This window comes from Pogona vitticeps, chromosome 4 (assembly GCF_051106095.1).
Source record: "Pogona vitticeps strain Pit_001003342236 chromosome 4, PviZW2.1, whole genome shotgun sequence".
NCBI classification, from domain to species: Eukaryota; Metazoa; Chordata; class Lepidosauria; order Squamata; family Agamidae; genus Pogona; species Pogona vitticeps.
The window spans coordinates 57,465,375-57,487,901 of record NC_135786.1 but is presented as its reverse complement, the minus strand read 5'-3'; the positions used below and the strand labels follow the sequence as shown (position 1 = coordinate 57,487,901).

The 22,527-nt window shown below is 42.5% G+C and overlaps 1 protein-coding gene across 1 annotated transcript in view; it reads right to left on the bottom strand.

The window, feature by feature from the left end:
* The window catches only part of CELSR2 (cadherin EGF LAG seven-pass G-type receptor 2), a 120,309-nt gene that overhangs the window by 5,940 nt on the left and 91,842 nt on the right, over window positions 1-22,527 (bottom strand). The window contains exons 18-35 of the mRNA XM_078391952.1: window positions 22,037-22,246; window positions 21,104-21,287; window positions 18,724-18,867; window positions 16,812-16,995; window positions 14,748-14,915; window positions 14,398-14,524; window positions 13,754-13,954; window positions 13,203-13,377; window positions 12,778-12,890; window positions 11,905-11,984; window positions 10,853-10,979; window positions 8,506-8,628; window positions 8,109-8,132; window positions 5,782-5,912; window positions 4,699-4,787; window positions 3,735-3,908; window positions 2,920-3,144; window positions 35-278 (exon numbers count right to left, since the gene is read on the bottom strand). Coding sequence (XP_078248078.1) covers window positions 35-278; window positions 2,920-3,144; window positions 3,735-3,908; window positions 4,699-4,787; window positions 5,782-5,912; window positions 8,109-8,132; window positions 8,506-8,628; window positions 10,853-10,979; window positions 11,905-11,984; window positions 12,778-12,890; window positions 13,203-13,377; window positions 13,754-13,954; window positions 14,398-14,524; window positions 14,748-14,915; window positions 16,812-16,995; window positions 18,724-18,867; window positions 21,104-21,287; window positions 22,037-22,246 — 2,723 coding nt within the window. The remainder of the gene's footprint in view (window positions 1-34; window positions 279-2,919; window positions 3,145-3,734; window positions 3,909-4,698; window positions 4,788-5,781; window positions 5,913-8,108; window positions 8,133-8,505; window positions 8,629-10,852; window positions 10,980-11,904; window positions 11,985-12,777; window positions 12,891-13,202; window positions 13,378-13,753; window positions 13,955-14,397; window positions 14,525-14,747; window positions 14,916-16,811; window positions 16,996-18,723; window positions 18,868-21,103; window positions 21,288-22,036; window positions 22,247-22,527) is intronic.

The following is a 22,527-nucleotide window of genomic DNA, read 5'->3' as shown; positions in this document are numbered from 1 at the left end:
ACATGGGCCTCAAAAGACACTCAGCTGTACTCACTCAGAGCCCGAGGAGTCCTCATCCACCGTGCCAGTTTTTATGCTCATAGTGATGGGTGTCAAGCCATTGAGCTGCTCCTGTAGTGTCTGTCGGGGTCGCGGCACCCCACCTCCCCGACTGCCGTCGCTTCCTGAAGAGCCATGTGATGACACCATCCCTGAGCGACAGCTGGAGAGCTTGTTGTGGATACGCTGGATGCTGTTTTTCTCACTGATAGGTGGCAAGCCCTTCTTCTTTAGGATGCCTGAGGGGAAGAATGTTCCAGAGTCAAGAAAAGTGCTCCTTGCAGCAGATACTTTGTGAAGGGGTCGCCTTTGTCTCATTACATGACTTTGAGCAGCTGTCTTGAGAAGCAAGCAGTCTGGTACCAAAGAATGGGACCATGTGGTGGTGGGAGAGAAATGAGGCCTTTAATCCTTTGCTTCTATTCAGAATGGGAAGAAAGCTCTCACAAGCACCAAAAGGAGTTTTCCTCCCATTGTGAGGATTCCAATTAAGACCACAAGGACAGCAAAGAACTAAATGCCCTTCTATCGAAACATTTTGATCCCAACTTTGACAGATTTAACAACTTTTTTTAAAAAATCACCCTTGCAAGAGCAAACTACATGACAAATGTCATGTCTTGTTTGTCCCCAATTCAAAATGTTGTTCTTGTTGCTATGTGTTGTCACCCTACCTTCAGCCAAACTCAAAATTATGGCTTATTGTGTCAATCTCTTTTCCTATTGCCTTCAACTTTGTCCAGCATTACTGTCTTTTCCAGCAACTCTTGTCTTCACATGATGTACTCAAAGTATGACAACCTCAGTTTCATCATTTCAGCTTCTAGCGAGTTTAGGCTTGATTTGACCCCATCATTTTGTTTTCCACACAGTTCTTGGTATCTGCAAATATCTCTTTCGGCACCATATTTCAAAATTCAAAACATGGCACCACACAATATGCTGAAGGAAAAAGAAGCCATTCTTTCCTATTCCCTTAACACAACTGAATTTCTTCCACGTTTCATTCATCTCCTCAGCTCCACTATGGTATGCCTGAATGGATAGGAGTTCGTCTGGTTCATGGGGTCAGGCTATAATTCAAATGGAGGGGGGCTGTGCCTCAGTGCAAGACCAAATGTCTTGCACATTAAAAAGTTGACAGGATCATTCCTTGGCAATTCCAGGTAGGGCTAGCAAAGAACTCTCGCTGAAACCCCCAAGATTATCAACAAGGGATAATCTTACAGAAGATTATCTGAGGATAAACTCAGTAGAAGGCAGTTTCCGGTGTCACCATGATTGCACTTATCAGTTGTTTAGAAACGGTTAAGCTAACCTATGAGCACAACGAGCAGACTAATCCCACCCCATCCATCCTAGTTTCCTGTGTAGAGCATTAAATCTCAAGAGGAGAGACTGCTTTATCAGTGGAGATTTTCCACATGAGTTGTAACTTTTTTAAAAATCAAGAGCTCCCAGTTGTGTGTGTAAAAGCAAAGTTGGGGTTAGGATTAATTCTTTTTACCGAACGCCAACTTTGGGCAAATGAGGAAGGACCCTAGCTGCTCAGTGATAGAGCAAATCCCTTGTGTGAAAGGTCCATGCTCTTCCGTTTCTCGTTAGGGCTAGAAAACACGCTTACTTTACAATCTAGAGAGGCAATAGTAGTCAATGTAAATTGGGCTGGCCAAGAGCTGTTCTCTTGATGTTATTGCACTACAATACCCAACATTCCTCAGCACTGGCTATGCTGAATGGGGCTGATGGAAACTGCAATCCAAAAACAGCTGTAGGACCATGCTTTGCTGATCGCAGCATAAATAACAATAAGCCAGGTGGATCTGAGTTAACACTTGGCACAGCGTAGCCTTCCATGTTCCTAAGAAGGAAAGGCTAAAAGTTATGATGAGGTATGTTGCTACTGGAAGGGCTGGACTGGCAATGTTGCTTGAGATGCCATCTGTAATAATCTATGGTAATATTCAATACTTAGACTTTGGCTGCATCCTTTTCCTTTTTGTGCTTTTGGGAGAGTGCACAATGGAGTACTCTTATCAGGAACATTTACATCACTGTGATAGTGTAGAAGTGCAAACTGACGGGCGCATTCGATTACACTGTTCTTTCTGTTATGACTTTTGTCAAGAACATATTTTATCTATTCTGCAAAAATCCCCAGACAGATCTGAAGAATTTTATACTTCATTTTGCTTTCTGATCAAGATCCCCATATTAATAACAAAGTGGCCAGATTTTGCACAGCTGCCGTAGTTTGCTGCAATTCTCTAACACAATTTTTCAAAAAGTACTTATTATATAAAATGTATACACTATACAGATGCAGTGATGAGCCTAACATATACTGTATGTTTCTGTTCTGTATTGTATTATTTATTTCATGCTGGTCTTTGTACATAATAATTACACTGTGCCTCATGAGTCTCTGAAAAGAAGGGGAAACTGAGAAAATTTGGCCACTTTTGAATTTTTTGAGCAGGATATGGCTGAATGTAATTAGAGGTCAGTATGCTCGGCATTTGAAAATAAAACCTGAAGCAGACACCATGCAAGATCAAACATTGTCATTTGTATTTAACAATCTATCCAATAAATGTGCATAATCTTGTTTTGCTCTGCATGTTCCCCATGTCAGTTCAGCAAAGAGAAAGGAAGTATACTGTGCCCTGCCTGAAGTCTCATGTTATGACACCAGATAAGTTAAATATATTTGTTTGCACCAGTCTCTGGATCCAGATGCTAAGGATATTGAGTTTTGCATTTGGTAGCATTTACATGGAAATGCAGTATCGAATTTGCTGTTTACACTATCAAAAGCTTCATATTCCTTCCTAACAATGTGGAACATGGGCAGGGGGACCATGAGCCAAACCTCCTTACCTTTCTGAGGCAAGGCAGTTGGATGAGGGAAGGTTCCTAAGATGCTCTCCCTGGTCTGTGTTTCTCCATTTTCTCTAGGCAACTCCTCTGTTAGTCCTAAACGGTCAGTCTTGCCAACTGGCTCCACACGTAGTTTCTCTGAGCCAGCATGTCCATCACTCTCACTTGCAGTAGTCACAAAATCACCAGGCCAGTAAGATTTGCCAGGGCCAGGGAGGTTGTCCACTGGGAAATAGGGAGCAAAGGAGCTTGAACACCAGGCATGAGGCCAGTCCTGCTCTCCCTCCCCTTTAAGGACACATGAATAAGTTCAAACAAGTTGTATAAAGCAAGAAAGGGTCTAAGGGAAAATAATACATACCGGTACTTAAGCCCATAATGCAACAGAAATTAAGATCCAGAGAAAACTACAGTACAGTGCATTTTCACTTTGTGACAATTGTAGAATCCTTGTGATGCTGTGATAGTAAAGCTTTGTATGAGGCAAAACAAGGCCTTCACCTTAGGTAGAAGATCAGAAGGATAAGGTTCTAACACTTTTGTCAAGTCCTGCTAAGGGATCTGCCTCCAGAAAACACTGTAGATAAATATTTTGTGCCACAAATATTACGGGCAATAGGTACTTGCTGAGTCATAAGCTGTTCCAGGATACATAACCAAGCAGCCTAAACTGAATCTCACAGGCTGTGACAGGATGCAGTCTTAATGCACTGACAGATAGGACTCTGACCAGAAGGGACCTCCACTGCATCCCACCCACCCTGAATCAGAAGGCTCGGCCATTCCTTGAGTGCCAAAGTCCTGTCCCTCCTTACCCTTGGGAGTGCTGTGTGATGGCAGTTTCTCATTGTTTGGGCATAGCAAATTTTCCCAGCAGGGTTCCCTGGCAAATTCTTCATCCTCCTCACTGTCTGAGGAGTGGGTGGAAGCATAGGACCCACTCTGGTCATCCTCCAGAGAGAGGTCACTGTCCGAGTCAGTGTCATGTTCTGTGGCCAGAAGAGAAAGATCAGGGTTAGAGTGTCAAGGTCTGAAATGTTGTATGGATAATGTGTTAAAATAATTAAGGGGGAATATAGGAAAAAAATAATCCTGAAAATGAAAGAGCTTTTAAAATTGAGACTTGAATGATAGTTTACTATAGTCATTCCAAAACAATTAGCCAGCTTTCTGTCTAAATAAGGTCAATAACATCCTGATAGCTGAACATGTTAATAGTACAATGAACTTGTTTATGTTACAATGTGTAAACATGAAGCAGCACCTGTAACTCCTATAATGCTCCCTTTTAGTGATTATTCATCCCACAACAGCTTCAGGTAATGCCAGTCAGAATCTATTCAGAGCTTATAGTCACAACTATCAGTTGTGTTTGATTATGTGAACTGGCACTGGGAAAGTTTGATTTTTGTTTAGCCGGTGGTGCAGGAGGTCAAGTTGCCTGACCTTTTCATAAACTATAATAATAATCCAGAATAGAATTTGATAGCAGAAGCACTGAAGGAAGCAGCTGAGGAAATGAGTGCAACTCCCCCCAAAAATCCATCCACGCAAAAAACTGCTATTAGCCCCTCAGATGGGAAAAATACAAGTATACTATTTGAATTCAAGCAGCTAGGAGAAGCCAAGAAAAAGGGACTTGACTACATGGAGTGAAGAACGGTATCTCATGGCATTAAGTGGATTGAAGTACACACCATATTGAAAAGGTCACCTTAGGGCAAAATTCTATACTGAGACGCAGTTCTGTCTTGAACACACACAGTTGTATCCCCTTACCATTATTCTGATCCTTGGTTTCCAGAAAGAGTGAATTGGCATCTGTAGGTCCAATATGCACCTGGCTATTGTTCAAGCCAGACTCTTCCCTGCAACAGCAATTCAGAAATGTTAATAGCAGTCCATACCTCCAAGCCGACACAACACAAAGGATCAAATTTTATATCAGGGGAAAAAGCAGGAATAAATTGCTGTGAGTGTTAGGCGTAACCATCAGATTTCTACTAGGGATTCATACTAAAAAAGTACTCAGGGCAATACTCTCTTATTTCAATTTCTCTAATACACACACACACACAAAACACACCAAAAAAACCCATCATTTTTTGTTTGTTCTTCTTGTGCATGATCAACATCTAGCAATATCCTCAAACTAAAACATTTCATGTAGTGGCTTTAGAATGCTAATGCTAAAATAAAAAAGCAAATGAACAAACGAAAATAGTCAAAGCTGTATTGAAAATAGTAAGTGTCAAAAACTTGGGATGGAATGATATAATGTCTAATAAGTTTCAGCAGAGACCTGTCCTTGAAAGCATAAGAATTCGACCTATTGAGTATTTCTAGTAAAGCAACATTTCCCAAGCTGTGGTTTTCCAATTATAAAGAACACATCAGCTATCATAACACAGCTTAGCTTCAATCTCCTCACCAAGTCTCCATGGTGCAAAACTAGCATGTTAATGATACCTAAAGAAGGGGAAGAGTAACAGGGGAAGAAGGCTGGCACAAGGGATGGTGTGAGAGTCCTACCCATGAGAATATTTTACCTCGTTTATGAGACATATTTTCATACAAATTGAACATTAAAGAACTTAACATTAATAAGTAATTGCAGGATTTAGCATGGATCTCATGCGACTATTCACAACAGAACACATAAAAATTGGAGGATCTCCATTAGTTCCCCAAAGAACACAAATCCTAGGAGGAGGAGGAAGAGTTCTGCTTTGAAGAGCACCCAGTAAGTTTATTGATCATATAGGTGGATCAGTTAGTCTGCAGTTAATTATCATTGTACTTCACATGCCAGTGATGGCAAACCTTGCAAATGCTGCTTGACCTTGGCAGAATTAGAATTACCTGAGCACAAAAGGGATGTAGCTGTGCTGACTCTTGCCTGAGCGGACTGTGCTGTGCAAAGAACCAGTGGAGTCTCCAAAGGGTGCATGATACAGCTGCCCATCCACATATGTGTTGTTGCAATTATAAGCCTGTGGTTAGAGGAGAGGAAGAAAAGAACAGCACTGAAACCAGAAATAACTCTCCTTCTGATGTCACAGATGATCTCTGGACCCTTCCAAGCTCTCTCTCTCATTCTCTCTCTGCAATACTGCTGTAAGAAACCAACCTGTCCTCTCCCTGCTGTTCTCCAAGTTCAAAAGATGGTCTGGAGGCATGATGCTGGGTAGAGTGTCTTTGTGTATTTTGCTCAGTAACCATGGAATTTGGTGCTTGGTCAGCTTACAGGTAAACGTTCCCATACTTCTAGCACAACTATAGGAAGGTAACATCAGTGATGGAGATTCTACAGGATTCTGAGTATTCAGGGGTGGGAGTTTAGTCCCTTTCTCCCCTTCTAAAAGGCCATCAATTGCAAAATAAACAAATCAAAGTATGGAAATATGAGTACATCTGCTTAATGCTTAATCACTAGAAGCTTACCAGATAAAGTTTTATGAATTTGAACTATACTATCGGTTGCCTTTTTGTGAGGGTAGTGTTTCGCTCATTTTTAAGAACAGTTTTCAGAGTGTGTAACAGAACATACAAAGTTATTCTCTATACAGTGGTGCCTGTATAGAGAATACAGGCACCACTGTATAGAGAATAACTTTGTATGTTCTGTTATACACTCCGTTCCAGAAGATGGGCATAACTTAAAATAGTCATAAATCAAAGCACCATTTCCCATAGGAATGCACTGAAATGCAATTAATCCATTCCGGCTAAAGAAAAAAAAATCACAAAAAAAAATCACTGCAAGACTTATTGGAAACACAATTAATCCTTTCCAGTCAAAGGGGGGGGGGAAGGGGGAAAGAAAAGCAATCAAGCGTGCAAGACCCATTGGAAATGCACAGAAAACAAACGGAGCAGATCAGAAATGCACAAAGAACAAAGGGGGCAGGTCCAAAATGCAAAGAAAACAAAGGAAAAAGCAAGGGAAGCATGCAGGACCCATCAGAAAGGGGGAACTCCTCCCAAAAAAGCAACCAACCCCCCTTTGGAAATGGGGAACCACCCAAAAAACAATCAAACCACTTGAGACCCATCGGAAATGGGGGGAACAAAAAAACAAACAACCCCCCCAAACCCATCGAAAATGGGGGGAACCAAAAAACAAACATACCCCCAAAGACCCATCGGAAATGGGGGGAACCAAAAAACAAACAACCCCCCTGTGACGTTTACCACATAACCCCTGCTTGTTTCCTCAAACAAAGGGCTCACACTATGTCTTCCCACCAGCAGATAACAATTGGGACATTCCCCCTTTTTCTTACTGCCACCAGTGGATTTCCTTTATCCATGATATATAAAGACCTTTAGTCAGACACTTGTCAGGTTGCTGCCAACAGAATTTATTTATTGAAGTGTATTAACTTTAATCAGAATGGCAGATGTTCTTTATTCAATGCATACAATCTACTAATGCAAATATCATATATCTTGCCACCTTCCCCACCTGCTCTATCTATTTATCTTGACCAGCTTATCTCTATTATTATTTCTTCTCACTATCTCCGTGACTATGTCTCTCTCTCTCTCTCTCTGCTTCTTTCTGCCTCTCTCCTGCCAAACCTTCTTATATCTGCTGACTCTGCCCCTCCACTCCTTTCATAAAGGTAAAGGTAAAGGTTCCCCTTGATAATTTTTGTCCAGTTGTGTTCGACTCTAGGGGGCGGTGTTCATCCCCGTTTCTAAGCCATAGAGCCAGTGTTTTGTCCAAAGACAATCTTCCGTGGTCACATGGCCAGTGCGACTTAGACACGGAACGCTGTTACCTTCCCACCGAGGTGGTCCCTATTAATCTACTCGCATTTGCATGCTTTCAAACCGCTAGGTTGGCGGGAGCTGGGACAAGCGAAGGGTGCTCACTCCATTGCGTGGATTCGATCTTACGACTGCTGGTCTTCTGACCCTGCAGCACAGGCTTCTGCGGTTTAGCCCACAGCGCCACCACTCCTTTCATAGGCTCATGCAAATGAGATATTGGGTGTGAGTGACAGGAGTGACGTGAGGCGATCGTCTCACACCCCCCAAGACCCATCAGAAATAGGGGGGAACCAAAAAACAACCAAACCCCCCAAGATGCATCAGAGCACAGAAACATAACCCCCCCAGCTCAAAACCATGCTGCAAAAACACCTAGAATAGTTTTTAAAAAGCAGAAAACAGCACCTTACCTTACAAGGCAGCCCAAAGCCTCCCTGCAAACACACACACACACACAGACACAGAGAGAGAGAGAGAGAGAGAGAGAGAGAGAGAGAGAGAGAAGAATAAGGAGGCAGTCCCAAGCCTCCTCCAACACACACTCTCTAACTGCTGGGGTGAAAGAGCTACAAAGAAGCAGCCTCATCCCCACCTACAGTTAGCAATTTGAATTTCCCGCCCTTTTCTGTTCATAAGTGGAAGCTCCAGTCACAAGTAGAAGCAACATTTTGCAGCCGGAACTGGTTGTAACTCGAAATGGTCGTAAGTCGGGACGTTCGTAAGTCGAGGTACCACTGTATCCAGTCAGTGTCCCTCTCTGTCTCTTGCTTGTAAAGCTGCTGGGTTGCTACTTCCTGCAACACTCACCGCTGTCAGGGTAGATTTGGTGGTAAGTGTGGGGTCTGTACTGTGCTTCTTGCCACAGCTGGATTTGAGTGCTCTCCTCACTTCTTTGCATAAAATAATGCAGAGGATGAAGATTAAGGGTCCCTGTTAAAGAAATCAGAGAGACCATATGCCTTGAATGATAACCACCTACATCATCATCTGTATCCAAGATGCCGCCACCAGCATCATAACCTCATTTGTAAGCCCTGCTTTCACCTCCCATCCCACACATGGTTGCTATTCTCTTCCCACTCACCTCCTCCCATTCATAAACATTAACGGGAATTATTTGTACAGAGTAACATTTTTCTTTAAAAGCCACACACAAACGCAAACAGATCCTGATGCCACGTTGTCAGGTGGACATGTGTGAATCAAACCAGATGTAAGCAATCTCTTACTGGGAATGGTTGCTGCTATTTTTATGATGCCAACATATTAATCAAATAGGTAAGGTCCTACATTACTCCAATGGATATTACTTGAGGGAGAAGATCATACAGACATATCAGATGCAGATATACTTATGTATAGACAGAAGTACGTCTATGTTTATGTGTTTGTATTATATATACTGTACATATGTGCACACATACATAAATATGTCACATACGTGTCAGGTGTGTCAGTTTAGGTGTATAAACACAAATGAGATAGATTTGTATCTGTGTTTATAGAACACATGCATACTTAACTGTATATACATGCATCCTTTTTTGCATGCCAGATTTTGTAAAAAGCTAGACAGCAATCCTTCCAGCAAATTATTTTACAAACTAGCATCCAAATGGAGCAAGAGTGGACATCACATCCAGTTCACAAGCCCGGCAGCTGGCTCAACCTCTCACCTTAGGGTACACAGGAGGCAATTTTGTTGGGCTTTGAGGGATTCCTCAATACCCTTGGGGCCCCTCAGACCACTAAGCTTAAAAAAATTGCTTTAGAGCAGTGGTCCCCAACCTTGGGCCTCCAGATGTTCTTGGACTTCAACTCCCAGAAATCCTGGCCAACAGAGGTGATGGTGAAGGCTTCTGGGAGTTGCATTCCAATAACATCTGGAGGCCCAAGGTTGGGGACCACAGCTTTAGAGGACCCAAGATGGATTTTTCATTATCTTCCATTTTTCTACTATGTATATGTTGATGGGGAATATGGGAGTGCAGCCCACAGAATCTGGAAACCTGTCATAAAGACTGCAGCATATTTTGCAATAGTGAAATGATGTGTTAATTAATACACAATTTGTCAGCTTATAAAGTGCTCAGAGCATTGGTAAGAATCAATAGTCTAATTTATTCCTCAAGGCTGCAAATGAAAATTCTGCTGTCCCACTGCACCATTCTAGTAGTCATTTTAAAACACCAGGCATTTTTTCTCCTTTTTCTGCCAACTTTGGAGGTCTCCACATACCCTGTCTTCTGGAAGGTGGGAACTGCTTATGCCCCTCTCAAAAACATAGCAAGAAAGACTAGCTGGATCAGACCAAAGGTCCACTTAGCCCTACCAGTCAATCAGAAATGGTTTCAAAAAACCACAAGTAGGACCTAGAAGAGACAGCCGTTGTCCCACTGAGGTGGCTTTTCCTCTGTTCCACCAACAAGCATTTTATGGCAAACTGGTCCCAAAGAATGAGGTTCTGCTTGGCTATTCTGTAATAGTTCTCAACAAATCCAGTCTCCGTGCATGTGTTTAGTTCTCTCTTAAAATCACAAGTCTGGCTGCTGCAGCTGTCCTTCCATTTGTATTGACTTCCATCAAATCGATGCACATGGGGCAGCAGAGAGGTTGGTGCCCCCCCCGCCCAAACCCTCCAAAATGAATTTCAACTTTCTGTAAAACAGTGATCCCCGACCTTGGGCCTCCAGGTGTTCTTGGACTTCAACTCCCAGAAATCCTGGACAGCAGAGGTGGTGGTGAAGGCTTCTGGGAGCTGTAGTCCAAGAACATCTGGAGGCCCAAGGTTGAGAAACACTGCTGTAAGAGACTGAGGGAAATTAGTTCTTGGGGGAAAAGAAAGGAAATTAAAATGGTCAAAAATAGTCAGGCTGCAGTTCTGCACCTATTTCCTTGGAAAGGAAGGCACTGAATGTCATGGGACTTGCTTCTGAAAAGATAGGAACAGGGCTGCGTTGTTAAATGACAGCATTCAGCTAGACTAGCAGAGGATTGTTTTGTGTGTTGAGTTTATTTGTTTGTGAGGGACAGAAAAGGGAGGATGTTGCAACATCACTGGAGAAACATGACTGATTATCAGGGAGCTCCCTGCTAGCCCTGACTCCCAGGCTCAGCGTCATTTTGTGTGTGTGTGTGTGTGTGAACAACATACCTGGAGGCAGTTGAAGCTGGCAAAGAGGTAGTGGAAGAGGATGGCATCGCTGTTGACCGACAGCAGGGCCAGCAACCAGGTGACACTGATCAGCAGCAGAGAGACAAAGCCTGAGCGTAGGCCAGAGCTAGAATGAAGCAGCAACAGCATAGTCAACACAGTTTCTCCCGTAGAGAACCATCATAAAGCCCCATAACAGAGCTCATAGATGACGTCTGGATTTTATCTTTTGGACTAAGCCATGTCCTGGAGGTAGGGCACATTCTCCAGTTGGATATTATGTACCACAGCTGAGAGGCAACCCTGGCTTTCCTCCAATGACTATTTTTTATTTTTTTGCTTTTGCAATGGTGAGAAAATTGCTGGAAGCATCCATAGCTGAGATGCATCAACACTGGATGTGGCAGTAAGTAGCCAGTTGCAAGGTGAAAAGGAGGTTATGAGATGGAATAACATCAGAAGATTTGAACCCACAGCTCTGGGTAAGATCCAAAAGCCTTCTGAGTTATGGGACATTCTTCCCAAGTACGGATGCCTGGCTCCACTGTTAACAAAGCTTCAAATGGGACCCTTTTCACTATGGTCTACAACTGCGCCAGTTTATTAGGTGCCCTTGTGTGAGCAGTGTGTGTGTGTGTGTGTGTTTGTGTGTGTGTGTGTGTGTGTGTGTGTGTGTGTGTGTGTGTTCTGTGCTGTCAAGTCAGAACCCACTTATAGTGACCCTAATATGGCTTTCGATGTAAGTGGGAAATTTAACAAGTGGTTTTACCAGTCCCCACTCCGCCAGTGAATTTCCATTGCCAAATGGGAATTCACACCCTAATCTCCAGAGACTTAGTCAATCACTCTATTCACCACACCACACTGGGAATCTATGTGAGTGTGGCAATTCAGCTCAATTGTTAACTTCTATGGTTTCTTCTTGAAGCAGAAGCAATAGGGAGAAGCAGGCTATGGAAGCTAGCAGTAGGTCACTATATGCAACAAAGTAGGGCAATTTCATGCTCACAAGGACCTTTAGCACAGTCAAAGATAAGCAATTCCAAACTTACACTGTCCCCTTCTTCTCAAAACCCTGTTGCTGAGCAGCACAAGTAGCTTTGGTGGCCAAGACATAGAGGAAGACACTCATCTGTGAAATAAACAAGAAGAAAAGTTACTTTTTAGCTGTCTTTCTGGCCAGTCAGAGGTCACTAGCCTGGAAAAATGCTCTGCCATGAGAACCAGGGAAATAAGGGGAAAGCTGTGACACAGAAAAGCATTTCTTCCCACTTCCACAACAGCAACAGCAATCAGTTCAGTGTGATTATTTCCAGTCTTTTCCAAGCACCTCTTTCACGTGGGAAAAGAGAATTAGAAAACAACCATGTTTTTGCACCCACAGCAGAGGCAAAAATATAGACAGGAAAAATCTGAGCAAAAATGCTCAATCACCACCCTTGGAGGCAAAATCTCTCTCATTTTCTCACTCTTTTTACAGCTTTCAAATATAAGAGCATAAGAATAGCTATGCTAGAGCAGACTACAAGCCTATCTAGTCCAGGATTCCATTCTACAGTGTCAACCATTTCCCCATAGGAAACTCACAGGCAAGACATGAGTACAACAACACAACCTCACTCATGTTTCCCAGCAGGGGGTATTCAGAGAAATACTCTGTTTCTGGTACTGGAAGTAATATGTAGCCATCATGACTTGTAGACACCGATTTTGTCCAATCCATGAATTTCTCTTATCTGATTTTAAAGCCCTCCATGTTGGTGGCTATCACTGCATTTTGTGTCCACAAATTCCACAGTATTAACTATGCACTGGAAAACAGGCAGTCAGCCCTTGGGGATAATTTGCTTGGTTACTTTTGATTACTTTTGCACACTTGGATGTGTTTCTCTTCTTTCTTCTCCCTACTTGTTTTCTCTACTCACTGCAACAGCAAAAGCAATGGGTCCAGCAAAACTCCAGATCAGTGTGTCATAGATGGAGAGCCAACAGAAGTCTGGGTTCCCATAACCTTCAGGGTCCAGACCCACAGCCAGTCCTAAGGAAGAAAGTTACACAGAGCCATCAGCAGAGGGAAAAGGAAGTGTATGTATCATTACCTTCTCACTCAAAACACCACCATTAAGACAACAACTCATGGCCTGGGTCTGAAGGATATACATGTAAATAGGCTTGACAGTCAACCCATCCTAGCTCTGTCTTCTGTCTGGCTGTGTTTGGTTTGACTCTTAACTCAAGTAGTACTCAGAGTCTCTTGTTGCCAAACTGAAACTTCATGAATGGATCTCTCAATAATTTGGTCAAAATGGCCCTGAATTAGGATCTATATAACGTCTGATGCAAACCCTACCTGTAATGAATGCTGGCACACCCCAGCCAACCATGTAATAGAAGCGCATCGGGCCGTAGTTGATGTCGCGCACCTCACTCAGCATGCGATAGATGTGCAGTGCTTCTAGCAGTGCCCAGGCAAAAGTGCACATGTACAGAAAGTGCAGCAAGATGGCAATGACAGTGCATACAAACTGGCATGGGAAGACAGGAAGAAAAAGGTTAGACAGACTGGATTCACTGTGTGAATCTACACAACCAAAACTGAAACATTCTGCACCTGTGTGTACAGGTTAAATTGATATTTGCCATAATACACTGTATTGCTCCTGCAGCTACAGAAACTTCAGTTGACCCCTTTGATCAAAGGCATTCAAATAGGCAAGCACATGTAGATACCAGATAGGACTGCTTTTAGCCTACTCTTAGCAATGGGCTCAAAACCCAAGGCATCTATCATGGTGGTGCTGCCAGGTCTGGCATGGATTGGTATCATGGCCTGTCTCTGTTTAGTTGAGGTCCCTGCCCATTTCCCACAGTTTCACCACTACCACCCCTCCAGGAACTTACTGGTAGGTCAGCCTGGTTGATGCCCAGCAGGAAGACAAGTTCAGAGAGGAACAACGCAACCACGAGATTCTTGCGAATGCTTTGCTGGTTGGATCGCAGGGCCCGGAGGCCAGCCAGGAAGAGGAAAGTGAGCAGGAGGCTACTCAGAGTCACAGCAATGGATGCATATGTGATGGTCTTCAAGGGAAGGATCTCACCATTCTGGCAGGAAGAAAAAAATTAGAGAAACATCAGAAAGATGTGGATTCAGCCATGTTGTCACACTCTTTGACCTCTGAGAGAAAGAAGCCACTCTCTCTCTCCTCTGTTTTCTTCATTTCCATTGTGTCCTGTGGCAGGAATGGTGTGTAATGTCATGGGAGTCACTGCCAAGTTGAACTTAAGTCACATTGGTGACTTGACTCAGCCTCAACTCAGTTTAGTTTTCCAATGACTAAGACTCAACTCGCAACTCGCAGCCCGCCCACCCCTCCCTTTTTTCTGGGGAAAAGACTAGTTTTCAATTGGGACTTGAACTTGGGGCTCGGGACTCAGGACATGGTACCAAAGACTTGGACGCAGACTTGGTACTTGGTACTGAAAGACTCTCAGATTCAAAGACTTGTCAACATCCCTGCCCTGTGGTAGGTCCCTGCTTGCCTCACCTCTCTGCGAGAAATGTCCATCAACACAGCAAAGCTCGTCATGTGGTTGCACTGGCAGCTAACATGGGTCTCATTCCTGAAGACAACCTCACAGCCTTTGGCCGACCAGCCACCAATCCCACTGACACTGAAAACAACAGCAATAAGAGGGTGTCTCACCCAGGATTAACACGACATAGAGTGCATTTCCCTCCCCACAACACAGAAGGTTGGGACATTTTTAGAGTACAACTCCAAGAATCCCCCAGCTAGCCATGCTGGCTGAAATATGTTTTCCAGAAAACTTATCTCATCCAAGCTTGGTGGAGACATGCTTAAGTCCCCAGACTTGTCCAGAAAGCAGGACTCACAGGATAGAGTGGTTCCAGAAGACACAGATAGGTTTGGTGCGCTCCTCAGTTTCCAGTAGTCGGAACTGCACTGTGATAGGTTTCTCCAGGGCACGTTGCATCAGTGCATCATTGTCATGGATGTTGATGCTCACCACAGGGGTGTTGATGATGGGGCGCTTGGGGACTCTGTGAGAACAGACAATGCATACTAAACCATATCCCTGTTTTATATATATATATATATATATATATATATATCTTCCTCCTCAGATGAAAAAGAGTCTTCTCTATATATTGTGGCATCTGCTGTGTGGAATGAATTAACCCACTTAGATTAGGCAGGTTCCTAATGTTGCATGTTTCTGCCACCAATTAAGGAAATATATGTTTACCCAGAAATGTTTTATTGGTATTTTCCTGATTGTTATTGGTTTATATAAAAAACTATTTAAATGAATGCTACTGTTTTTATTGGACAGAATCCTACTACTGTACTGATTTATGCTTGCATTACAGAAATCATGTATTTCTCAGAGGCAAAATGCAAACTTATTAGCAAGGCGTTGGTTGTATTCCTAGGTGTGTGACCTGTCACCCTGTTCCCTCACAAAAGTATTATTCAGAGAAGCATCCTGACCACTTTTTATTACTTATTTTTAGCTATTACTTTGTTATGAAATGAAAACAAAACAAATGTATCAAACGAAACATTGTACAGAAATGGTCTTATTTTATTTTATTTATACCATCATCATAATGGCTGTGTCCCTGCCTCCAGTTCAGGCCCTGGGCACTGAAAATCACCTACTTCATGGACATGAAGTCATGAAGATATATAAGAACTGACAGCATGTAAACAACAGGCAAAAATAGAGTCCAAGCCCCCTCAACAAGCACAAGAAGGATTATTATGTGGTTCAGCATTGGGAAAGGAGTACAAATTTGGAAAAAGCTGTATATTGTCTCCCTGCTTATTTATATGCAGAATATGTACATCATGCGAAAGGCAGGACTGGAGGAATCCCAAACCAGAATTAAGATTGCCAGAAAAAATATCAAGAACCTCAGATATGCAGATGATACCACTCTGATGGCAGAAAGTGAGGAGGAATTAAAAAACCACTTAATGAGGGTGAAAGAGGAGAGTGTAAAAAATGGTCTGAAGCTCAACATTAAAAAAAAAAAACTAAGATCATGGCCACTGGTCCCATCACCTCCTGGCAAACAGAAGGGGAAGACATGGAGGCAGTGGCAGATTTTTCTTTCTAGGGCTCCATGATCTCTGCAGGTGGTGACAGCAGCCATGAAATGAAGGAAGTCAACCCTGAGTGCTCACTGGAAGGACAGATCCTGAAGCTGAGGCTCCAATACTTGGCCATCTCATGAGAAGAGAAGACTCCCTGGAAAAGACCCTGATGTTGGGAAAGTGTGAAGGCAACAGGAGATGGGGAAATCAGAGGATGAGATGGTTGGACAGTGTCACCGAGGCTACCAACATGAAGCTGACTCAACTCTGGGAGGCAGTGGAAGATAGGAGGGCCTGGCGTGCTCTGGTCCATGGAGTCACAAAGAGTTGGACATGACTAAACAGCAACAACAAATGTGGACAACTCCCACCCCCTCAGAGAAGAATTGATAAGATTTCCAAACCAGTCTCTCCTTGGGAGAGTAAGTATAGGAGCTGTGTATCTTGGGTATCAGAGCATCCCTTACACCCTCAGATATTAATTTTGTGTGTGTTTGTAGGTCTCAGAAAAGATCCTTTAGCAGGAGGAAACGTGAAGCCATTCCACCAATACTGCAGAGATCCACTCTAATACACTTCTCTTCCCCTTGTGCCGCTTTTCTAGCTGGTCATTTACCTTTAATAACTGAGGCTCATGTTTGCTTTTTTACTCTTCCCTTCCCATTTCTTTTTTTATTATTCTGATTACTTATTATAATCCTATGTATTTATTTATTTATTACATTATTTAGATTTTAAGCATATGAAGAGAGGCTGTATTGTTTCACTGATATTATGTAAGCTTTACTGAGACAGAATGTTAAGTGACTTTTAAGTTGAACAGGGACAGGTCTTACCTCAGGCTCCGCTTATCAGTGTCATATTGCTCTGGAAGCAAACCTGCCAGTGTGCGGTAGATGATCACACTGGCAATAGCCTGGCCTTCACTTAGATCTGGGTGCCTCTTCTGTCTTGTCATCAAAGCAGGTCCTTCTTCTTCACCAGAGCCAGAGAGACGCCTGGCATTGGCCACAGAAGGCTCTGAAAAGTGAGCATGAGACACTGAGCTGGATTTTACTTTGCCAGAGACAGAGATCTTGGAACTAGTATTTATTTATTTCTACTATTTATTTATAGACTCTTTTTCTGTATAAGAACCACCAAAACAGTGTTGCCAGAGCTCTGGTCACCTTATGCCTAGGAAATAAGTGGGTTTATTTTCATCAAAGATCTGTGCTTCTGCATTGTGCTCCTTGCTTCCAGAAACTCCACCATGCCCCCATCTAATAGCTGACCGGGGTTCTGTATGATTTGCTACCAGCATGTGAGAGCCATTATTGAGAGCTGTTATTTCAATCAACCCCTCTGTCCCTATCAACCTTGCTTTGAGAGCTATTTGTGCTTCCCAAGCTCAATTTAGCTCTACTTCTGTTTCAAAATAATTAATGTTTGTTTATTTTAGATCCCATCATTTTGCCGCAAAATGGAATACTTTTCTGGATACAACGTGGCAAATTGATTGTTCATACTTAACCCAATAAAGCTATCATGTAATTTTGGAGGATTTCTTACAGGAATGCAACCTTTGACTTCCTTGGTCTGATCATGCTTAGTGACCAGACTGGATTTAGATTGCTCTCATATGAAATCAAACCCTTCAAAACAGAAAAGACTTGTGTGCAGTACTGGAAATTTTACTCGTTAGACTTTCAGGTGCCACAAGATTCTTTGCTGGTTTTGCTGCAACAGATTTAGAAAGGTATTTATCACTACCAAATCTTGGAGTTTCCTTCATGACCTTCAAAATTACCTGGAATCAGAGTTTGATTCTAGTATCAATCTGATAAATCTCCATTTGCCGCTGTTCCTTGACAATTGCTTTTCTTGGTCCTGCCTATTCTAGTAAGTCCCTTTCCCAGACCTCACTGAAAAGCCTTTGCCCATTGAAGATTTCCAAAATGTCTTCCCATCAATGAGGAAAAATATACGAGAACGCCACCCTCCACACAAACACACACTTTTACCCTCTTGAGAAGACAACCAATTTGGAAGGCAGATTTTGAACTGACAAATATTAGGAAGCGAAATGTTTATGCAATACCTCTCCCCTTGCAGGTCCCTTCTTTTTCCATTTTAGCCTCCATTTCCCTTATGTGGCAGAGGGGAGCCATCGACAGGATGAATTGTAAGAATTAATGTATCATATGTATTTTGGCCCAAATAGTGAAATTCAGAATTAATTTGAATCAACCATACACCACACAAACTCTGGCCTCTGTTTCCACAAACTCTGGAAAAGCCCATGAAGCCCACCAAATGACTCCCTGATATAGCTTTATTTATTTATTTTATTTATTTTATTTATTTAATTTATACCCCGCCTATCTGGTCAGTGAGAACCACTCTAGGAGGCTTTGTGATCAGATGAGGTAACAAATGTTGCACACTCCTAGAAGACAACCTACAACTTGATCCTACAATGAAGAGCAAGGAAGAGAGAAGTGTACCAATGCTTTAAGCAAAAGCTAAGAGGAAAACAGGTGAATTAGTAGAAGAATGCAAAATCTAGATTTGTAATCTGTCCAAAACTTTGGATTCCAATAGCCACCATGGAATCCCAAATTATATATCTGTTCAATCCTGGCCTATGTGCTGGGTCAAAGGTCTACTACAGACCCAAAGATCCAGAGTCTCAGTAGAACAAAGACTCATTGTTTTCAGCCCTTTCCAGAATGCCAGGAAATTTTCATTCCAAAAGACCAAACTTACGTTTCCCTTCTGGGGCTTTAAAAACACTTTCAGGGAGGATGACAGTGGTTTCCAGGTCTGCAGGTTTTTCGCCTCGCAGTGCCTCATAGTGTGGCAGTTTTGCACCAGCAAAATTCATCTTCTCCAGCCTCACCACAGAAATAACTGCCAAAGATATATAAAGATATCATCATTAAGCATCAAGGCAGCTGGATGTCCACTGCTCAGCTTCACTCATAAATCCCTTTCTCTGCCAAAGATGTGGTTATGCACAAAGAAGAGAGCTTTGAACCTGGGCCTTCAGCAGATGCCACTCTTGCTTTCCAGCCAGTGATTCACCACCATAAACTGATGTCTCACAAATATTCTATGACAAACCCCAGTTCAGTATCTCCAGAGTGATAAAAAGCCAACCCCCCAAAAAGAGTTCCAGATAATTTGATAAAGATGGATGTGAATCCTGTCCTCCACCCCATTTCCATCATGAAAAGGGGAATTAACTTGAATAAACTGGCTGACCTTAAGAAAGCAATTATCTCTCGGCTTCAGCCCCTCAGTTTACAATGCTCGGATTATAATACATACTGCTTTATAATATTGGAAGCGTTACTGGGATAATGTATTTGTAGGGTTTTGATCTCTCAGGAAAAGTAATTTTATGTGGGATCTATATAAACAGTGAGCAGTGGTTAGAGCAACAACAGTTTGTTGACAGGTTAGATTGGTCAGTTTAAGAATGTTCATAAAAATATAGTGTGTGAGACAGACCTGAAGTAATTCAAGAGTATTTACAAGCAACTAAGCATTACTTGAATGAAGGTAATAGTGAAAAAGAAGAGGTTCTGACCAAAAATAAGAATTTGTTTTAATATGGTTTGGACAATTGCTTTATACGCATGAACAGAGTGCATTTTATCCTTACACAATTTATGTTACATACTATTTCTGAAATAGCTAGACATTTAAGTTTGTAATACCTAACAACCATCTTAATGCATATTTGTGCAGTTGGAAAATCTGCTTGAAACCCCCACCACCACCTGTCTTCCCCACACACAGAGGAATATTTCTTCCCAGATGCAGCTGATCACAAAGCAAATGTGCAACCATCACCTAGATAACTAATAATTATGTGCTGTCACTAATGATTTTTATTGGAGAGATCATATGTTGCATGTTTTTCATTCATCTAATCCTGCCCCTGCCCACATCTGGCCACTAAACCTCTTTAAAAAATTACCGGATTGAGTTTCTGTCACTCTGAGGCAGACCAAAGTGATATTTTCTCCTTACAAAGAGCACAAAGTTATGTTCAAGCATATCATTATCATTATCATTAACAACAACAACAACAATATTATTAATAATAAAAATAAAAATAATAAAAAGATACACAGGGGTTTTACAGTTGCTAAAAGACTTCTACATACATATAGATCAGTAAAAATGATGTGATTCTGTATCAGACAGTGCTGGAGGACTTGTCACTAGTAACCTGGGAATTTTGCTCCGTCTCTTGAGCTCCAGGGGTCTGCAACCCAGCATCCCCAGGGGCTTGACTTGGTTCGTTCTCCATAATGATGCTTTCCTCATTGACCTTTTCCTCTGTGTCTTCCTGAAATCCATCCATCTCAGCATCTGGAGTTTGCTTCAAAAACTTGGTGACTGGCACGCTTCCCATTGGCTTCTGTTTGGCCACTGTCCCTCCAAATGAATTGCCATCATCTTCCTTGGCCACAGACAGAACTTGTGTGATGTAGTTCCACTGGCAGGGGATGGGGAGGGTATCTTGGCTGTACCTTTTCAGCACTTTGGGGTGGATGTACCAACACATCCAGTGGTTGGGCCTCTTTTGGAACACAGAGAGTCTCTTCACAGGTTGGCCTTGGAAGGGACAGCATTCTTGTCTAAAAGAGAAGTCTGTGACTGGGAGACAGGGCGGTTCATCATGGTACCATCACTGCTGCTGTCCACTACAGAGGCACAGCCATTGTGGCCTGACAACAACCACAAATAACAACACTCCTGGAACTCTTGAATGACAACTGCTAGCATTCATATTTCCAGGAACCAGTGGAAGCAGCTACCACAACATCTGCTGGTTCTTCATTTTCTTTCTGCTGATCCTCTCAGTCTGTCCTATCAAACTGATTCTGATTATCACACCTCCTCAAGGTTTGTTAGATACAAAGTCCTCAGAAGTGGTTTTGCTATCTTTTATCACTCTAGAAGCATATAGCTTATCCAAAACAAATCTGCTATGCTTTTTTCTTCACAAATATTGTTTTATTCAAAGGAAAATGTATGAAAGTTTGATTGAGGAAATAATCAACAGTATGGATACAATTAAACAAGTATTTCTTTAATGGGGAAATAGCCATAATTATTACTATGCTCTCACCAATGTTGGGTGTGATAATGGTGAAGGGGTTCAGATATGTCTTGCGCATGTTCTGAGCCAAAGTGCTGGCATAATCCTCAAAGTGCTTGAGCAGCTGGGCTGTGCCACCCTCTGTCTGCTGGATCAGTTCCCAGTGACGCCTGTTGCTGTGATCCAGTAAGGCACTGCCCACCTTGAGCAGGTTCTAAAGGACAGAAAGGGAAAAGTACACTGTGAGATAGTTGAGAGTGTCTTCTACTGGAAATTGGATGGGTTTATATGGGGGGGGGATTTCTCAACAATGCACACACCCCTTTCTGTACTATGGAAGGCTGTACCCATACCACCACCCATTGTTTCTTATTCAAAATGATTTTTTAAAAACCTGAAACATATATGCCTAGTGTTTGAAATAATATTCCAAATATAAAAATCTGGAGGGCTACAAAGGGCCCTCAAAGTATAGCACTATCACCCCTCCATGACACCTAAAGGACAGTGAGACTTCTTAAATTTTTTCTTAATTTTTTAAAAGAATTTGGAGAGTAGAAGTGCTGGTGAGATAGTCAATGGAGTAATTAGTCAATATAAATGACTTTGAGCACAGATGGTGTCTGGAATTATTTTCCAATATGCATCTGCTCAAACTGACCTGACTCTCTTCTCACCTCTTCCAACAGCAGCACTGAACAGCTTGATTCTCCCAAGATGGAAGAACCAGATGTTCACAACTTCTTTTTTTGCTGAGGCACCAGCTTCGGGTACCCCATGCTCCACATCATAAGTCCAGTCAGGCAGCACCACAGTAGCTTTCTCACACTGCAACAGAAAACTGTTCTGTGCCCTGCAATGAAAAGCCCTGCATCTCTGCTGCTTTCCCCCTTCCTCCAAGAATACTTGTTCCTTTGCTATGATGAATTTAAGCTTCATGTGAACTTGGGCCCCTGGACATACCTCAGTGAAGTGAACATCCTGCGTAGCAGCCAAGCCAAAACCTTCTTGGGTACTCTCATGCTTCAGAAGTTGGGCTGAGAGTTGATAAGCCACCTTGATATCACTACCAAAGAAGCTGGCTGTGTTCTGCGTAGCATTGCGAAGCTGGAGAGCAATCTGCTGAGACTGTTCTGTATCCAACATTGATTCATTCCGCAACAGCCTTTCTGCCTACTCCACACCAAAGACAAAGACACTCAATGCCAGGCACTTAAAACATAACAGGGCCATTGGCCAAGTGCAGTCCGCCCACTACTCTGAACTCAGCCCCTCTGTATAAAACAGTGATAATCACAGCTTTGCCAGATTATAGAAGACTAGGGCTGGGAGGAACCGCAGTAACTACTGATTCCAACCGCCTGCCAAAACAAAACCCTTGCTTTCATGTTTCTAGTCCTTATGAGTGAAAGTTAAGCTTAAAGACAGGAGGATTATGCCTGGTGAAATGTCCT